Consider the following 18,635-nt stretch of genomic DNA (forward strand, 5'->3'; position numbering starts at 1 on the left):
GCAGCAGGGCCTCTCCCCACCCCAGCTATGGCTTTTGACCAGGTTCATAGTACTTGGGTTCCCTCCAGTGGAGCCAGCCCCAGATCCAATCAGAAGTAGTTGGTCACCCCCGTAACAATCATGCCACTGTTACACCAGTGGGCACGCCTCCCTGGCTGTTTGCTGTACACACTTTGCCCACAGCTGGGAAGACTGCTGCTGACTTTCTGCCCCAGCAGCCTGCGTTCTGGCACTGTGGGAGCTAGCCATGCTCCAGCTCAGTTCCAGCTCTATTTTTCTCTGTGCCAAGAAACCAAAATGTGCAGTGTCTTTAACAAAGCATGTTTGAAACCGGGCGGTGGTGGCGCACACCTTTAATCCCAGCACTTGGGAGGCAGAGGCAGGCGGATTTCTGAGTTCAAGGCCAGCCTGGTCTATAGACTGAGTTCCAGGACAGCCAGGGCTACACAGAGAAACCCTGTCTCGAAAAACCAAAAAAAAAAAAAAAAAAAAAAAAAGCATGTTTGAAATACTCACTGATCCCCCAAATTGATGTATGGAGAGTCCTGAATTCATCAAGTAAAACCCATATAAGCTGGGGGCTGAGAACGGTGGCATCTCTGCACTTGGAAGGGAGAGAAGGGAGCCCAAGGTTCTTCTAGACTACATAAGCTGAAGGCCACAGGGGGGAAACAAGAAAAGAACAAAAAGAAAGGAGAGAGGATGGGGAGGAGGAGGAGGAGGAGGAAGAGGAGGAGGAGGAGGAGGAAGAGGAGAAAGGGGAACTGGAGAGATGGTTAAGACCACTAGCTGTTTTTCTACAGCAAGACCAGGGTTTGGTTCCCAGCACACACATGGTAGCTCACAATCTTCTGAACTCCAGTTCAGGATCTAACACCCTCTTCTGGCCTGTGTAGGCACCATGTATGCATATGTTTCACATACATACATGCAGGCAAGACACCTACACGGATACAAAATAAAGTTAAAGAAAGAAGAGAAGTACAAATAAAGAGGACTGAAGGGAAGGGAGGAGAGGAGGAGGGGAAGAGGAGAGCAGGGGAGAAGGGGAGGAGGGGAGGAAGGGAGGGAGGAGGGGAGGAAGGGAGGGAGGAGGGGGAGGAGGGGAGGAGGGGAGGAAGGGAAGAGGGGAGGAGGGGAGGAGGGGAGGAGGGGAGGAGAGGAGGAAAGCACACTTGTGGCAGCTGGATTGAGAGTAGTTGTAAAGTTAAAGGAACAGAAACCTCAGTTAGCTTGGAGATGCTGCCCTGTATGGCACTACCTAAAGGCTGACGGGCAGAGAGGCAGAGTTTGTTTGTGTCCTGACAGTTCCTCAAGGAGCCAGGACTGCAGTCAGGTACTGTGACCTTGAAGGCACCTCATTTTCAGGCACTAAGGGTCAAGTGTTTCTTGTTCACTGCTGAGGCAAATGCTGAGGCCTTGGGTTTGGGGTGCTGCTCAGGAATGGGAGTCAGATAAAGGACCCCCCAGAAGACTGACACCACCGACACTGTAATGGGATTCTGGCCACCTTCTGGGTGATGGGGCTTAGATAAATTATTTAGAGGCACTGGGGCTGTCTCCAGCTGGGAAGCAGAAGTTTTAATACCCAAAACCAGGCTGTGGCTGTGGGCCATGGCTATCCCGAGTCATCTGAGTGTCACTTGTAATCAGACATCCTGTGATGATCTCCTGAAGTACTCGTTGGGGGACTGAGACCCAGGGACAAGCTCCCTGAAACCCCAACTTCCCGCACTACAGCTATTTGTACCTCAGGCAACTGTGCAGGGTGCTGTTCCCACGATAGGTACCCAGAGCCTGCTCCTCAGAGCCCAGAAGGGTCAAGGAGCAGATTTACAGCAAAATGGGCAGACTTCTACAAACCAGAAATAAAAGCATGAGGAAGGGTGGGGGCGCTGTCAGGGGAGCCCTGGGGAAGGTAACAGTTAATTCAAGGCTGAGGACAGGTGGGCGGAGCACCCTGCTCAAGAGCCTCAATGTTGTCAGGGTGATGAGGAAGCCAAGGTGGAGGCAGGAAAAGATCCTGGCCTGATGAGGCCTCTCAAGGATATCCACCACAGCCTGTCTTAGCTCAGCAGCCCCCTCTCACCTCAAGGGCCAGCACAGACCATCCTCTGTTCTCATGCTAATGGCATGTGTGTGACTGGCACATCAGCAAGCCTGCTGGGATATGTCAAGGCCTGGAGTTGCTGCTGAAGAGCACCTCTGCCCATCGCAGCATGGCTGTACTGTCTCCAAGCCCCAGTTCCTTCCTTGCTGCCCCCAGGGAGTCTGAAAGTCACTGAGCCAAGGCATTAGACAGGATCCCTACGGCCAACTCCCAAAATGTTTCCTGTGACGGCCCTTACCACACTGGAGTGTAACCATGAGGCCAGCCATGGAGTCTTCATGGAGGGTTCAGAGACAGCAAGAGGCTCTACAGTTCCTGTGGATGCCTGACCCTCCCCTGCCCACCCCCCTCTCCCTCTCCCATCCCTCTCTTCCCCTTGGTCTGGCTCTTGACACTTAATCTGGATAACTCAGCTGCCATCTTGTGAGGACACCCCCATAGTTCTAAGCTGAATTCCAGGTGGCTATGAGGCAGGTAGATAAGGAAGGAACTTGAACAGGGGCTCCCCAACGCCATAGTGCTGTGTAAGGGCTGAAGTCCTCAGCTCCAGCTGGATGCAGTCACAAAAGACCCTGAGCTGGAGACACATGGCAACCAAGTGGATCTCTGACACTCTGAAACTAGATCAGAAATATATATTGTTCTGAGCTGACAAGTGTTTACTCCAACAATGACACTCACCTTGAGTCCCCAGTGCAGAAGGCCATATCTGAGCTGCTTCCTGGGACCCAGGGATTCCCTTGACCTGGTCATAAGACACCAGAGGTCTCACCTGTGCAAACCCTCTATCATCGTCCCTTCTGGGTAGACAGTGGCGGAAGTTCCATGACTACTGAATGCCTTTCTGCACTCTATGGCCCTGGCTTGCCCTTCAATTGAAGAGAGCTTCTTCTGTGTCAGCCAAAGTCACACAAGCCAGCAAAGGGCTTGACATTCAGTTTTATACGGCTAAATGTGCCTTAATGGCTGGCAGGGCTGTCTTCATATCAGATAATAGAATCTCACAGCCCTGGTGCTGATCTGACAGCTGCTAGCAGCTACAGAGCCAGAGAAATGGCAGCCAGGCTCCCTCTATGTCTTCAGTGTAAAGCCAAGCCATGAATTCCCAAGGTCGCTTGCCCTGACATGCTATGGTTCAGCTCGCTGTGATGTGTCATGCTTGCTAACTGGTATTTCTCCAGCCAGACTGATTTCTTCATGTTTCCCAGGAACAGTGTCACACACGACTGTCACAGAGAAAGAAGTGACCACAGCAAGCTAGCTGCTCTGTTCCACTAGTATCTCAGACCCTATAAATATCACATCAAATGTCACTAACTCCCTTATTGCATGGGGCAGGGGAGCCCCCATATTCTGTTTTATAAAATGGCGGTGGTGGTGCAGCAGAAGGGATCACAGGGGAGGGCCTGTGCCGAGTCATACCTCCAAGAATCAGCCATGAGACAGGCTTATTATAAAAGAGTTTATTTGCAGTAAGGGGACCAGGAGGGTAGAGGTAGAAAAAGGAGGGGGGAGAGGAAGAAGGAGAGGGAGAGAGAGAAGAAGAGGAGAAGAGGGGAAGGGAGGGAGGGAGGGAGAGAGAAGGAGGGAGGGAGGGAGGGAGGGAGGGAGGGAGAGAGAGAGAGAGAGAGAGAGAGAGAGAGAGAGAGAGAGAGAGAGAGAGGCTAGTACCTGGTTGTTGCTAGGTAACTGTTGGGCGGAGCCTAGAGAAAATGCTAACACCTGGTGGATACTTATCATTGTCCTGAGTAGAGACCCCATCTAATGCACACGGCTTCAGAAAACCACCCCGAACCAGGAAACAACCAGAGGAGATGGAGCAACCCCCGTGGACACACAGTGAGCACAGTGTACCCCTGAAGACCACTAGTGTCATACTCAAGGGCTAAAGGACAGTCAGCAGGACCTCAGCCAGTTCTCACGGAGCCCCAAAAGTCTGTTTCCCAATAAAAGTCCCTCCACATGTTCTGTCTATAATAGCATCCCTGGGCTTTGAGAGCAGGGGTGTATAGGCAGTCAGCAGACAGGGGACCTGAGCTAGTAAAGGCAGATCTCCACCCAAGAAAGTCAATGTCTATGACGCCAAGCCTCAGCCCAGCACTGAGATGACATGGACCCTGTCAGCACCTGCCCTGGGAGTTGGCTCACTGGTACAAAGTGCCTTCCAGGAAACCCCCAATATAGGACCAGTGAGATGGCTCAGAAGGTAAAGGTGCCTGCTGTCAAGCCTGAGGACACATGTTTGATCTCCTGGACTCCCCAAAAGTACCCTCTGGTTACACATATGTATACACACACTAGATAAACAAGCAAAACTACCCACACAGGATGAAGTCCTCTCAGCTGACCAGACAGCCTGACAGGAGGGTCTGGAAGGTTGGGTCTGCTCTTTATCATGGCTTCACCCTCTTAGGCCTTCTGTCCAAACCCTCTGGGAAGCCCGTTTTAATAGAACCTCTCTTAGGTGGCCAGAGCCCAGTGTCACAGTAGGGGCTTTAAATGAAGTGTCAGTGGACAGTGACTCTGATCTCCCCACCCCGGGTCTCAGCCACATGCTTCAACATCTCTGTCTTATCTTCATGATGACATCTGATCATGATGTCCCTCTTGAAGTTACCCAGGGTAACATTGGATACTTGGAAAGCAGAGGGGATGACAGCAAAGTGGGGTCAGGAGAAGCATCTAGAAATACTTCCCATCATTCCAGGGTGAGAAAACTGCCTAAGACACCACCCGAGTGTCACCTCCTACCTGCACCAGGTCCCTGTACCATCCTGAGGGTCACCTGGACCAAGCCTCAGGCCAAATCTCCAGCTCTCCTGCATGGCACGGCCCCACTGCATTTTCTTGATGTCTGGAACCACGAGGCTACAGGTACCCAAGAAGCCACTTATCCCATCCTGCCTAGCTCCCTCCACAAGCCATGTTCCTCTGAAGGAGACAACCTGGAAAACACATTTCCCAGTTGGCCAGCCTACTTTTCTCCCTCCTTTCCAAGCCATTCCAAGGCTCTAGAGACCCAGCCCTCCACGAAGAGCCAAAGGCTGTCTTGGGATAGGGTGGATATTCATGATAATCTGAAGAGCCTGAGGCTGGGTCTGGCAGCTGGGCAGAGCTACACAATCTTGCTGAAGTCCCACGTAAAGATGCGATCTTTATCAACGATCAGAGGCAAGTTCCTCTTTGACAGATGATAATAAAGAGTGAGTGGCTGGGTTGGAGAGAGGGCTCGGTTGTTAAAGGTACTCAAAGCTCTTACAAAGGTCGTGAGTTCAGTTCCCACACCCACATGTTAGCTGTGGTGGTTTGGATGAAGACGACACCTATAGGCACATATATTTGCATGCTTAGTCCCCAGTTGATGAACTGTTTGGGAGGAAGTATGTCACTTGGGAGTGGGCTTTGAGGTGTCAAAAGCCAACAGCAGCCCCAGCCCTTTCTCTTCCTCTCCCCCTCTCTTGGTGTAGAGTACTCAAGCTCTGAAGCCTAGGCATGCATGGGGGCTCAGTAATTGTGCTAGTTAACATTATGGCATTTAACACAGGCTAGAGTCATCTAAGAGGAGAAAACCTCAATTGAGAAAAGTGTGTCCACTGGATCAGGCTGTGTGTGACCTGTAGGGCATTTTCTTAATTAGAAATTTATGGAGGTAGGTCCAGCCCATTGTGGGAGGGGCCACCCCTGGGCTGGTGATCCTGGTTCTATGAGAAAGCAGGCTGGGCAAGCTATGAGGACCATGCCAATAAGCAGCACCTCTCCATGGACCGTGCATCAGCTCCTGCCTCCAGTTTTTGCCCTGTTTAAGTTCCTGCCCCGACTCCCTTCAGTGAGGGGCTGCGATGCGGAAGTGCAAGCCACATACACCCTTTCTTTCCCAACTTGCTTTTGGTCATGGTGTTTCATCACAGCAATAGTAACCTGTTGGGAGCATAAAGGTCTTTTCACCCACAGATCTCTAGGGAAACCAGGAATGTTAATCATGCAGGGGTGTTCCCTAAGTAGAGGAGATAAAATGCTTGTTTTCTGCCTGGAAGGCTGGGAGTAGATTTCGTTAACATCCTGGTGACCTTTCTGCTGTCTTTGGAGGCAGACCTCTTCAAGAATGTTCATCCCAGACTCTTCCCTCCCTAGACCTTTATCTTCTTCTCACGTTCAGCAGAATCCATCCTTAGGGGAGATGCCACATATACTCTGTGGCTTGCTGACCTCTGTGCGAACGGTCTGAGACCACACTAGATTCTAAGCCTTTTAGCTACAGAACCCACCCTCATGGTCACATGTACATTGTAGAGGAGTTTCTAAGTTGTCACAGATGTGTTTATAAAAAGATAGAGAGGTGCAAGGTGACCAGCACATAAACATATGTTTATTGCTCTTTGCATTCAAGGAAGGGACCCACCACAGCATTGTAGCCTCTGCTACAGAGAAGGCCTGGAGACACTGACTCCTGGATCCTGAGGTGAGGATCAGGTAGCCAGGAGCAGACTGACCTTCACAGGCGGAGGGCAAAACTCTGAGGATCTGTGAATGCCGCCAGTAGGCAGCCAGTCTCTCAAGGACCAAGAGAGAGCACGTGGTTCAGGCCCTGGGAGCTGTCCAGCATGGCTACTAGTAAAGCTCTGAGGGTAGCATTGCTCAAACTGTCATCTGAGATTGGCCAGCAGGTGGCAACAAAGGCCACACTCTGGTCCGGGTCTCACCGGTGGGTTAGAAGCAGGCAGTGACAGTCCCAGGGCAAGGACAACTAGTTTTCAGACCGACCCCCGTGTGGCAGTGCTACGGCACCCGGGGATATACACACACACACACGCGTACACACACACACACACACACACACACACACACAGAGTTTTCTTTGCTAAAGCAGGGATCAGAAGCCAAGGCTTCTTGGGAAAAAAAGATGGGTCTCAGGCAAACTTTAATGGACACATCTGATGTCCAGGGCATGTCTCCAAGGGCAGCAACTCTCTGACTGGGTATGGGCACAGTGCTGCAGATCTGGGGTGCAGCCTGTGCCCATGACATGTCCATCTCAGGAGGTCACTGGGATGCTCTAACACATCAGGCTTTGAGACCCTATACTGACTTGTCTGCACTTGAGATCTGCTCCAGGTGGAAGATGTGGCCGGGAACTGAAGAGGCTAAAGGCCTCACCAGGACACCAGGAGAACAGGTCCTGGAGGGTAGCAGTTGGGGCAGAAAGGTGGCCGTGTCTGCCTAGTCTCTTGTCTATCACAGCAAAGCATGTCTGGGCTAAGCCTGTGGGAAGCGGTTGTTCACAGTGCAGGAGGTTCAAGTCTAAGGTCAAAGTGTGACCTGTGACCTGTGACCTGGGATTTCAATTCCTGGCTTGTAGTATCAGCCGCCCCCCTGTATTATATCACATGGCTATCTTTCTATGTGATATGTTACCTTTTCTTCTTGGGGCCCCAGTTAGAGCTGGGTTGTGGTAGCACTCAGGAAACAAAAAAAGGAGGGTCATGAGTTCAAAGCCAGACTTGGCTACATAGCAAGAAAGTGGAGAGATGCTGTAGGAAAAGCAAAAATGAAAGGCTAGACCAGACTAAAATAAACTAGTGCATACATACAACCCAGCTACCAAACTCCCTTGCTGACGGCCCCTCTCTGCTGACTACAGTCTCATTCTGAGGAGCACAGAGATGAGAAATCCAGGCCATCCAATTAGTCACCAGGGTTTGCTCTGGCAGGGGCTACTGAGATGGCTGCAGCCCAGCATGGCACATGCTCACCAGAAGATAGGGTTTCGACCCGGGAAGGGTGGATGGGCAGGCTTGGGGCCTGCCTCCTCTCAGGCCACACCCTCCTTCCTTTATTACTTCTGACAAAGGGGACTCCAGTGGGCTCTGTTAATTCCCACTTGACTGTGTCCAATCCCAAATTAATCTTTTTGGAATGGCTTTGATTTCATTCCCTCCAAAATTAGAACTATTCATTATTGATCATTTTAGTTCAAAATATTTTGATCAAATGCCTCGCAAGCATTCTCCTTGGATTTGGGATACATCTGTTGGGGATTGGTTCTAATTCTTTGTCTTAATTCAGCTCCCAAATCACACGGGAGCCTACTTGTCCAGATGCTGAGGGTCCCTGTCTCCAATTGGTTTTTGATTAGTCAACAAAGTTATCAACAGCCAATGGCTAAGCAGGGAGTCAGAGTCAGAACTTTTAGATTTTCCAGACAAGGGTCTAAGGGAAGAAGGGACAGAATTGTAAGCGGCAGGGAAGCAGCCTCAGGGGCCACTCCCCCGATTGTATCTGGGGTAGCAGAGACGCAATGTAGATTTAGCAAGTATTAACTCAGGAATACCAGAGGGCAGTGTTAGCCATGTGGAGGTTCAGCACTGGCCCAGCCATTGGGCTAGTTAAGTCTTTTAAAACATAAAGGTTGTGTGTGTGCTTGAGCGTGTGTGTGTGTGTGTGTGTCTTTTTGTCCATGAATCCAGTGCTCTTGGGATATGCAGAGCCATGTGTAGACCTGTCGGGTACATGGAGCATACTTTAATAATTTACCATTACCCACATCCTTCTGTTGCTCCTGGGAAGTTAACAGAGAAAGCAGTGGCTTGAAATAAAACCCCATTCCTTACATTTCTGTAATCAGAAGGCTGGTGGGCCTACTAGACTGAACCAAGAGGTCACCCCACAGTATGGTAGTGCATGCCTTTAACTCTCTAGCACTTGGGAGGCTGGGATAAGAGGAGCAGAAACTTGAGGCCAATCTGGACTGCACAGTTGAGTTTCTGACAAACTGCAGAGGTCCACAGTCTGCAGAGATGCCAGGGGACAACTGTCACCTGTCACTTTATGCTGGCCATCATTTCCCAGACTTGTAGGATTAGTCTTCGAGCTCCAGCTGTCCACCTCTGTGGGGTGAAGGTGTTTTGTGGCTTTCGGTACAGCATCTAGACACAAACACAAGCTAAACCCTCTCTTCTCATCTCTTGGGCTCCTTTCTCAGGGCACACGGGGTCTGACTGGATCACCTGAATAGCCCAGAATAGAGTCACCACTTCAAGGACTTAGCCTTCACTCTGCCTGTGTGTCCATATGCCACTGATAGCATGTGGCAGTCATCACTTCTGTGGAATAAACCTGGACATTCCTTCAAAGTAGTCTTCCTCCTACAGAGCATTTAGCCCTTCTCAGGCTTTTCCAAAGCAGAGGAGAAAGCAGATTACAACAGGCAATCACAAAAGGCAACCACAAGCCTCCCAGGGTCCACGACAGCCTACCAGAAAGGGCACAGAAAACAAACAGCAGGAAAGTGGGAGGAAAAGTGCAGAAGACTCAGTACCCAGAAAAATCTGCCACATAGGAACTGGGCATTCTGATTGAGGATTAAGCAGAGGCAGAAGAGTGAGCGGCAAGGGTGGAACAACTTGGGTTTTCATTCTAGCACGACCCAACAAGCAGAACCTTACTTCGAGGAAACTGCTCATCAACTAGACTGAGGAAGACTGGCACGGAGGATCAAACTCCTGCTGAAACTGAAAGGGCAGGCGGCTGCTGACAGAGGTCACTGGAACATCTGCAGTGAGCAAGGGCAGGTGGCAAGCAAACCAGAGGGCTGGGGATGTAACCACGTAGGGCAGACAAAGGAAGGACTGCAGCTCCAGCACCAGATGGAGGCAGGGAGGACCAGACTTGGATTATCCTCTGGTGCAAGACAAGTAAAACAATACCTAATTGTAATGTTAAAATATTTAAATTAAAACAACAATCTCTAGGCGGGCGGTGGTGGCACAAGCCTTTAATCCCAGCACTTGGGAGGCAGAGACAGGCGGATTTCTGAGTTCGAGGCCAGCCTGGTCTACAGAGTGAGTTCCAGGACAGCCCGGGCTACACAGAGAAACCCTGTCTCAACCCCCCTTCCCCCCCCCAAAAAAAAAACAATCTCAATAAAATTTTTTTTAAAAAAAGGGCTCTGAGAAGGCTCGGCAGGGAAAGGTACCTGACCTCAGGCTTGATAGCCTGAGTTTATTCTCTGGGACCCACATAGCCTAAGGAAAGAACCAACTCCTCCATTGTCCCCAAGTTGTCCCAGCATTTACATGTGCTCTCGAACATGCTAACGCTCACTTTTATGACTAAATACCTATTTTTGAGGAAAACAGAGTCAAAGTTGAAGCTGTTTGTGCTTGTGGCACCAGGGACACATCAGCCATTGAGAAGATTGAGGAGGGGTCTGAAGCCTGTGGTGGGGGAGGGGTGCAGGGCAGAAACTGTGAGAACAGACTCACTTTTTAGACTTCCAGTATCAGGACTGTAATTTTTTTTTTCACTATACACAAATCCTTTGTGGAGTGGAACAGCACTCTCAGACGACACCCAGGACAGACAGCTTCTGATCAACTGTGTTCCAATTTCCAGTAAAACGTTTAAAGGAAGCAAGCTGTGCAGCTTCTACTAGAAACTTTACTATATGCGATTTAAAGCACTCTCTTTGTTGCACACCCACTGGTGGTGTGTGGAGATGGTTCCTGACACTCCAGACTCCTGGAGAGCTAAGGCACTCTTTCCCCCACAAACCAAACCAACCCGAAGCCGCACAGGCCACTCCCCCTTAACTTTAGGACACAATGAAACCATTCTGTAACAGTTTGAACGCACCCCCTGAGCCCTGCCACTCATCTTCCGCCTACTACCTCTGGCCACTGCTGCAAAACACAGGATTACAAGTGACACGGTACACTCATGACTGTTCAGCATCTTCAAACGTAACCAGCTGAGCACTGACATGTGCCTAGCTTCCATGTTACATCAATTAAAAACAGACACAATTATCAGAAGATACTTGACGCCATTTTAAACAATGTGATATAATTTTTATTTACTTTTTGAGACAGGATCTCACCCATGTAGCCGAGGATAGCCCAGGACGTGCTATGCAGGACGCTGTATCTCAGCATCCCGACTGCTGGTACTACAGATATGTGTGCATCATTTTTGAAAACACCTTTCTGATCTACTTCATAACAAGTGTTTGCTCATCACCTTGCCCTCCCAGCCAACCTCGGGCTTAACAGCCATGTAAGCCTGTGGTTCTGGACAGCTCCTCAAGTTGTATTTCTTGGCAACTTATAAAAGATGCTAATTGAAAGGTTAATCAAACCAGTCATATTTCTGTTAAAGAAACATCTTGTCTCTTGCAGAGGTGACAGATGTGTGACATTCCACAGAGAAAGCTGTTGAACCTCCATCCACCTTCTTCCAGGGTCCCCATGTACGTACAGAGCTCTTCTGCTCACCCCAATTTCCATACATGGAACGATTTCATAGTGACAACTTCTATCAGACAAAGGCCAGTTCTGTAGGGAGTTTCTCAGGGGGCTTAGACAGACAGAAGCTTCAGAGCAGAACTTCAAAGCAGCCTGTGAAGACACTGGCCACCTGTGCAGTGCTCTGACTAAAACTGCCACTAGGAATGTCTCAGTTCAACAGAAGAATGCTTCTACAGATAATAACTATATAACACAGTCCAATGCAAAGTCACCAGAGATCAGGGATAGCCAGGAAACATGTAGGTGGAAGACACTGGTCCTTCCTGTAGAGCACTCTCCCCACCATGCTTTGGAGTACAATGGCAGTACAGTGAGGTGGGCTCTGCCCAGGCTGGAAACGGTTTGATTTAGTGGCTGTCAGGCTTCCAGTCCACCTGTCTGGAGCCCCTTACCACCCCAGCGAAGGGTGACTGTGGGTGAAATACCATCAAAACTTATTTCTACAGGAGAAAAGTTACTTCAAAAATATTCTGCTGTGAAATTTCTCAGAATTCCTTCCAGTTTGTTGAAAATCATTTACGTTATGCAAAGAATATGAAATTTTAAATAATCACTCAATTCTAAGTTCAAAAAGTACATTTATTTAAATGTGAGGAAGTTATCAATATAAAGAAAAGTGTAAGAAATAAAAATAATCAAAGTACAAAACATCTCATATCTTTAACATCCATAATTTAGACAGCAAAGTCTTATTTACATAATTTTTATTTGTAGATGAAATTTCATACAGCTTTCTGAAAACACATAAAAACCTGGCAAATTAATCAGGAGACTTAATGTGGGCTTTGAGGCGTATAATACAAAACATAATTTATGTTTCCTAGAATAAGGTCACACATCTTCACACGATGCAGTCAGTATTACATCTGTCTTCCGGGTAGAGGTCTCTCCCTAAGGCAGAGCTGGAAAACAAGCCCTCTGCAGGGAGGGAGTCCTGGTCCACGCTGCCAGCAGCTACCCTTGGGCTCCAGGCTCCGGGCTAGCAGCAGCAAGAGGCCATCAGTTAAATTTATATGTGGCCTCGTTGAGGAAAATGGTTTTCACACACAAGACGGCAGGATACATCAGGCCAGAGCCCCCATTCAAGAGGTAGTTCTAGAGACCACCTCCTTCTGTATTCAAGCTACCTCGTCCTGCCGCAAACTCCAACACCCACGGCATAAACTCTCTACCTAACACATGGGTGACTGGCTGGAAGCACCCTGCTTAGAGCATAGCTAAAGCTTAATCCCAGGCACATTCCTGGTTTCCTGTCCCCAAAGCCACCACAAAAACATGTCCTTAAGAGAGCTGTCACCCTAAGCAACTTATATGGGCAACACTGAGGGCAGCAGTGGTTCTCAACATTCTTAATGCTGCCACCCTTTAACACCTCACTTTGTGGTGAGCCCCAACCACAAAATTATTTTTGTTGCTACTTCATAACTGTAACTTTACTACTGTTATGAATTGTAATGTAAATATCTGATATGCAACTCCTGTGAAAGGTTCATTCGACCCCAAAGAAGTTGAGACCCACTGGGCTTCAGGCGTGGGGACAGGCCTTCAGTTGACCAATGTAACCTGAAAAGCAGCTCCACCATGTTCTCAAGTGTGAGCAGTGTAAGGAGAAGCCTGGGGAAGACATCAGACGATAGGCTGCATAAAGACCAGATGCTACAGCGTGCCTGCCTCCTGTCACTTCCCAGCTCACTCTGGCTGGAGGAGGGTCCCTGCCAGGCTCCTGCTGGCTCCTACTAGCCACCAAGAGGTCTTCTAACTCACATGAGCTCTCGGGGCTAAGAGGTGAAGTGTTAAGTAAATGCACTCAGCTGGGTGACACCACACAGATGAAGGGCCAGGGATGATATCACTCTAACCTGGGGCTGTTCATACATTAAAGTAACCACCTCAGCTGGGCATGGCGGCTCATGCCTGCAATCCTGGCACTCAAGGCGAAAGCAAGAAGATCCCTGAGAAGCCAGCCTGGGCCACAGGGTGCCAGGCCAACATGCAAGAGAGTAAAACCTCCTCTTAAGAATCTGTGTTCTTAGCCGGGCGGTGGTGGCGCACGCCTTTAATCCCAGCACTTGGGAGGCAGAGACAGGCGGATTTGTGAGTTTGGGGTCAGCCTGGTCTACAGAGTGAGCGCCAGGACAGCCAGGGCTACACAGAGAAAACCTGTCTCGAAAAACCAAAAAAAAAAAAAAAAAAAAAAGAATCTGTGTTCTTGTAAAACTGATACCTGAGATGTAGTGATATGAGCTGTAAACTGGCAGGCTTCTTTCTTGGGAGCCTGAAAAGCCTTAGCTGCCCAACACACGCAGCCCCATCTGCTCCTTAACTACAATGCCATATCAGGCTGTGGACTGTGGGACAGCCCTCAGGCACCAACTCCTGTCAATTCCTATGGGGTCCAACTGTCAAATCCTTCAACACCTATATAAGCCAAACAGGTCCTTGGTTGGTCACCTGTAATAGCAAGGGAAAGGTCTGGAGACGAGAACCATGAAGTCCCTTTTCAACCTGCAAATGCGCCCTCAGCCTCACTTGTCCCTGCTATGAGCCCTCGTAAAGGATATGATTCATAGTCCAGTGTCTGTGTGAGCACTCCAGTCAGAACAAACTCTGCATTGTGAACATCTGAAGGAACAGAACCAAAACTGTTAGGACAAGCCACTGAGAACCCTCGCAGGTCAGTGCAGAGGTGCAGGGAGCCATACCTATTCCCCTGGCAAAGTACTCGCGACATAAGTGCAGGTCATTCTCACAGGATATCAAAATGATCTCTGACAGACTCTAGGGAAGAAAGAGAGGGCTTATGAGTGAGGGAGACATACTCACATGGGACAGCACGGCTTCGTGGGGCTCTGCTCTCTCACCTTATTCTGCTTGTGCTCCATGAGCTTCCGGAAGGACGGCTGCTTGGCTAACACCTTCCCCCCTGCACACTCTACAATCGCCTTCATAGTTGCAAGGCTTGGGCAGATGCCAGGGGTGATGTAGAAATACTTTGTCTAGAAGTAAACAGAAACATGTCTTTTAAATGTTTTTAATTGCATGTAACTTTTCATGCAGTTTTTTGGGGGCTTTGTTTTTTTGCAACAGGGTGTCTGTGTAGCTCTGACTAGATTAGGCTGGCTGTGAACTTCAAGATCTGTCTGATTCTTGTCTCCAACTTAAAGGTGTCTGCTGTAACACCTGCTCTACTGAGATTTTTTTGACAAGGTATCTAATTTTCTACAACTGTGAAGGAAGGTTACATTCCCCACTAGTTCCCTGTCTTCTACACCCCACACAGAGGGTAGCTGAACACGTCCCACACGGAATGTCCCACATGGAATGTGGCCCATGGTCCGGAAAAGGAACTACATCTAGCTACTGTGGTCAATCGGAACACATTTATAACTCAAGATTCTGACCATTAAAGACAAAAATCAAAACACTTCCCTTGATGTCACTTCAACAAAACCAAGTTCAGAATTTCAGTTCTCTGTCTTCCATCCTCTCCTTTCTATTGTATGAATCTGATTCTGTGCCTGCCTGAAGGCTATCTTGGAAATCTGTTCTTGTCCCTCACAAAGGATTTTCCTCTTTCCTTTACTGAAAAGCATAGAAAATCATCACATACGGAAGGGACAGGGATCTTTCTCAGAAATCTTCAGCTGAGTTTTACAAGGGATTAAGTCACAGACTCCAACTAACGCCCAATGACCCAGGCAACAGACAGTATGATCACATGATCAAGCAGTATCCAAATGGTATGCTCAATATTTATGATGAACATTTGTTTCTAAGATAGCTTCCAGCCCATCTGCTGTTTCCAGTAAAGATGATCAGAACACACAATGAAGCACAGAAGTATTAGTCTTAGGTCAGGAACACAGAAGAGTACATGATTTAAGTACAGCTATGTATTAGCTTGGGTTGTAAAAGGTGATTCACATGGGGACTCTATGGCAAGTAAGGTGATGATACATTGCTTCTTAAGGGCAAGTTAAACAAAATGCTTGGTACGCAGTAGGACAGTAGTCTTAAGTCTCAAGCAAGCCCAGGTATATTATTTGCTCCACTGTGAGGTCTAGTAAAAGTTACATTCAAAGAGAATATATTTTTATCATCTCACACGGCCACAGCTGCCACCTATAGGCATAATGTTGTTTATACACTGTTTAAAGTTTAACCTTGCGTTATTCAAATGCTGATTTCTCTGCCTCTGTATCTCGTTTTAATCCAGACACGGCATTGTAATGCTTATACCAAAGAATCTCAAGTTTGTGTAAACAGTTCTTACCATTTATTCTCTGCCTTGTCAGTAAGTGCTGATCACCCAATGGCTGGGCAGAATAGAGAAAAGGACAAGTTGTCTGCCAACCAGAGGAAGAAAAAGAAGGAGAGAGGGAGATTGAGCTGAACAAGGAGGATGGAAGATGTGAACCATGAAGAAGGAAGGGGTCTGGACAGAGATCATGGAAACACACCTGAAGCCCAAAGAGCCGGATCAATAACTAGTAATATGCAAGTGTCCTGGGCTGGGGCTGGGCGGGAACCAGATTACCATGGAAGGCCAAGGCCGATCCTTTAACTGCTCAGCTACTGAGGTGCAGTTTGAAATAAATACTGTTTCTCTGCATGGCTACTGGCTAACATAAGGTAAAAAATGCAGCTATTGGATTAATTTACTGTTATATTTATATTAAAAGAAATTTAATTTATAGATGGCCCCCAATTTAACGGCAATTAGAACCCAAGCTTACAGTTGTAAAATGCCCAGGGTAAAAAGCAGGGATAAAGTTAGGCTAGCAAGACAGGTCTGGTGTCTGAAAAACAAAAAAACAACAAAAACAAAACAAAATAAAAACAACAATAAAAACAAAACAACAACAACAAAAACCAGAATGAATACAGACCAGAAGAGCGGAGCCTCCCTCCAGAGGATAGTATAAAAGATGGCCTTTCTTTAAAAAATATTTATTTATTTTATTTATATAAGTACACTGTAGCTGTCCCAGACACACCAGAAAAGAGCATCAGACTCCATTACAGAAGGCTGAATCACCATGTGGTTGCTGGGAATTGAACTCAGGACCTCTGGAAAAGCACTCAGTCCTCTTAACCACTGAGCCATCTTTCCAGCCCAGAAGGTAGTTTTTAAAAAAGCCCCTACTGAATTTAAAAATGGAATGCAGATACTGGGGCTTCTCCTAAAGGCACAGCACAGCATTGGAGGAGGGGCTGAGAATCAGTTCCAGATTACTCTTACTCTGTAGCTTTTCAGGCCTCTCACTGCCTGGGAACTCCTGCAAACACCTTGGGAAGCTCGTGGAGCAGCTCTCAGGCCAAAGGTCTACCTAAGGGCAGCAGAGCTAACATACAAGACCCGACCAAAGGGGCTTTTCCTGGTCAGACACATGCTGACCTAAGGAGCCAATGCTTTTAACCCTACAACTTCCCAGAGTGGGTGAGGAATTGGGTTGGGTAAGGTAGTCCAAGTTTAGGTAAAAGGCAGAAACATGCCTCTTCTCTGTGAGCTGAAAGTAAGGGGCGGAACTGCTGACAGCACGAAGCAAGAAGCCAAACTCAAGACAAGGAACAGACCTCCTGATCAGATAAAAATGGTTTAAAAATTATAGTTTTATGCTAAAAGCAAAAGGAGCTAATTATAAAACATCATAGTTAGATATAAATACATTGAAACTGATAATGTTAAAGAAATAAAACACATAAAGATAAATAACACCATAAAGACCTTCTGGGCTCCATATAATACTATTCTAAATGGTTCAAGGGAGACGGAAGCTACAGGAGAAATTAAACATGGCCATTTATAGTTATGGCAACACTGAGTTTCATTCATATCCTAATAAGTATATTAGTTTGATATGTCTTTTTGAAAACTGGAACCTTAGAAAAAAATGAAGCTTAGAGGAAACTTTGCTAAAATTAATAAATCAAAATAAAGATATTAAAATGTTAGAAATACAAAATTAAAAAATAAAACATGGAAGCAAGAAATAGAACAAGTGCAAAGTTTTATAGACCAGGTTGAACAAAATAGCAAGATAATAGAGACACAGGAAAAGAAAAAATATGAAACACAGATAAAGGCCTTAGAAGAAAAAAATCAGAAAGTTTTATATTTAAAAACGAGGAAAATACTAAAATAATAGAGATTCAGGAAAAGCAACAACATGAACAGATACAAACCTTACAAGCTCAAGAAGAGAAATCAGAAAAGATTATAAATAAAATTAAGAAAGATAAAATAAGGTTGAAGCGTACTGCACCACCATCTAATGAAAACCAGGAAAGTCAGCCACAGGTTGTTAAAAACCAACCTTAGCTTATCTGGTTACTATATACAAACGCCAGCAGACAGTGACCATCCTCAGGAAGAACTTAGATGGCATCCAACAGAAAGACAGAATTTAAAAAACTGTAAGGATGCAACTTTAATACAAGAAATAATTCCTAAAGGCTTTTAAGAGACGTCAAACTGTCAAATGTTTTAATTGTGACAAACAAGCTCATTTAAAAAGAGATTATAGGCAAGACATTCCTAGAAACAATGTTTTTTTTTTTTCTAGAGAAAATCCAAAAAGAAGGCCCCAGCCTTCTAGAATGTCCTGAAGGTGTGGCAAAGGCCTGCACTGGACTAATGAATGTCGTCGATCAACAAGGGTTAAACAAGAAAACTCTTGTCGGGAAATGACTCAGGAGGCTCCAATATCAAATTCAAATCAGCCATGTCAGGTCAACAGAGGAAAAACTCATTTGCAGAACAATTAAACAATACTACTCTGGATATAAACATGAGTAGCCCAGATATCAAAGCCAGAGCAGCTTCAATAGACACAACAGAAAACTCAAGAGAGAACACAGGCTTAATGGACACAGGAACAAGTGTAAAAATACACGCTTAATAAACAAAAAGGACAAGGAATCTCTCAGAGACAGATAAGAAATGTTACACTGGGGGAGAGGATATGCTCCTGTTTCTAGAGGAAAGGAAAACCTATGGACCCCATCCAAATTAATAAAAACCAGACTTGATAGAGGAAGAACTCCACCCCCCACCCCCACCCTCCAAGATCTTAGCTACAGACAGGAAGAAAGAAATCAAGAAGACCAATAGGACTTATAACATCATTTGCTGAAACTGGCCGAGACATAAAAATGTCTCTAGTCGGAACTTCAGCTATACATACATAGCCCATGGGTCTGGAGTCCTCAAGCTGTTCGGG

At 47.0% G+C, this 18,635-nt stretch overlaps 1 protein-coding gene across 2 annotated transcripts in view; it reads right to left on the minus strand.

The window, feature by feature from the left end:
• Window positions 1–11,973: 11,973 nt before the first annotated feature.
• Paxip1 (PAX interacting protein 1) overlaps window positions 11,974–18,635 on the minus strand; it is a 53,813-nt gene continuing 47,151 nt past the window's right edge. For both annotated transcript variants that reach the window (XM_028774747.1, XM_028774748.1), the window contains 4 exons: window positions 14,274–14,408; window positions 14,115–14,190; window positions 13,974–14,034; window positions 11,974–12,427 (listed from right to left, as the gene is read on the minus strand). In XM_028774747.1, coding sequence (XP_028630580.1) covers window positions 12,412–12,427; window positions 13,974–14,034; window positions 14,115–14,190; window positions 14,274–14,408 — 288 coding nt within the window. In that variant the 3' untranslated portion in view covers window positions 11,974–12,411. The remainder of the gene's footprint in view (window positions 12,428–13,973; window positions 14,035–14,114; window positions 14,191–14,273; window positions 14,409–18,635) is intronic.

This window comes from Grammomys surdaster, unplaced genomic scaffold (genome assembly GCF_004785775.1).
Source record: "Grammomys surdaster isolate TR1022 unplaced genomic scaffold, NIH_TR_1.0 242, whole genome shotgun sequence".
In the NCBI taxonomy this organism is placed as follows: Eukaryota; Metazoa; Chordata; class Mammalia; order Rodentia; family Muridae; genus Grammomys; species Grammomys surdaster.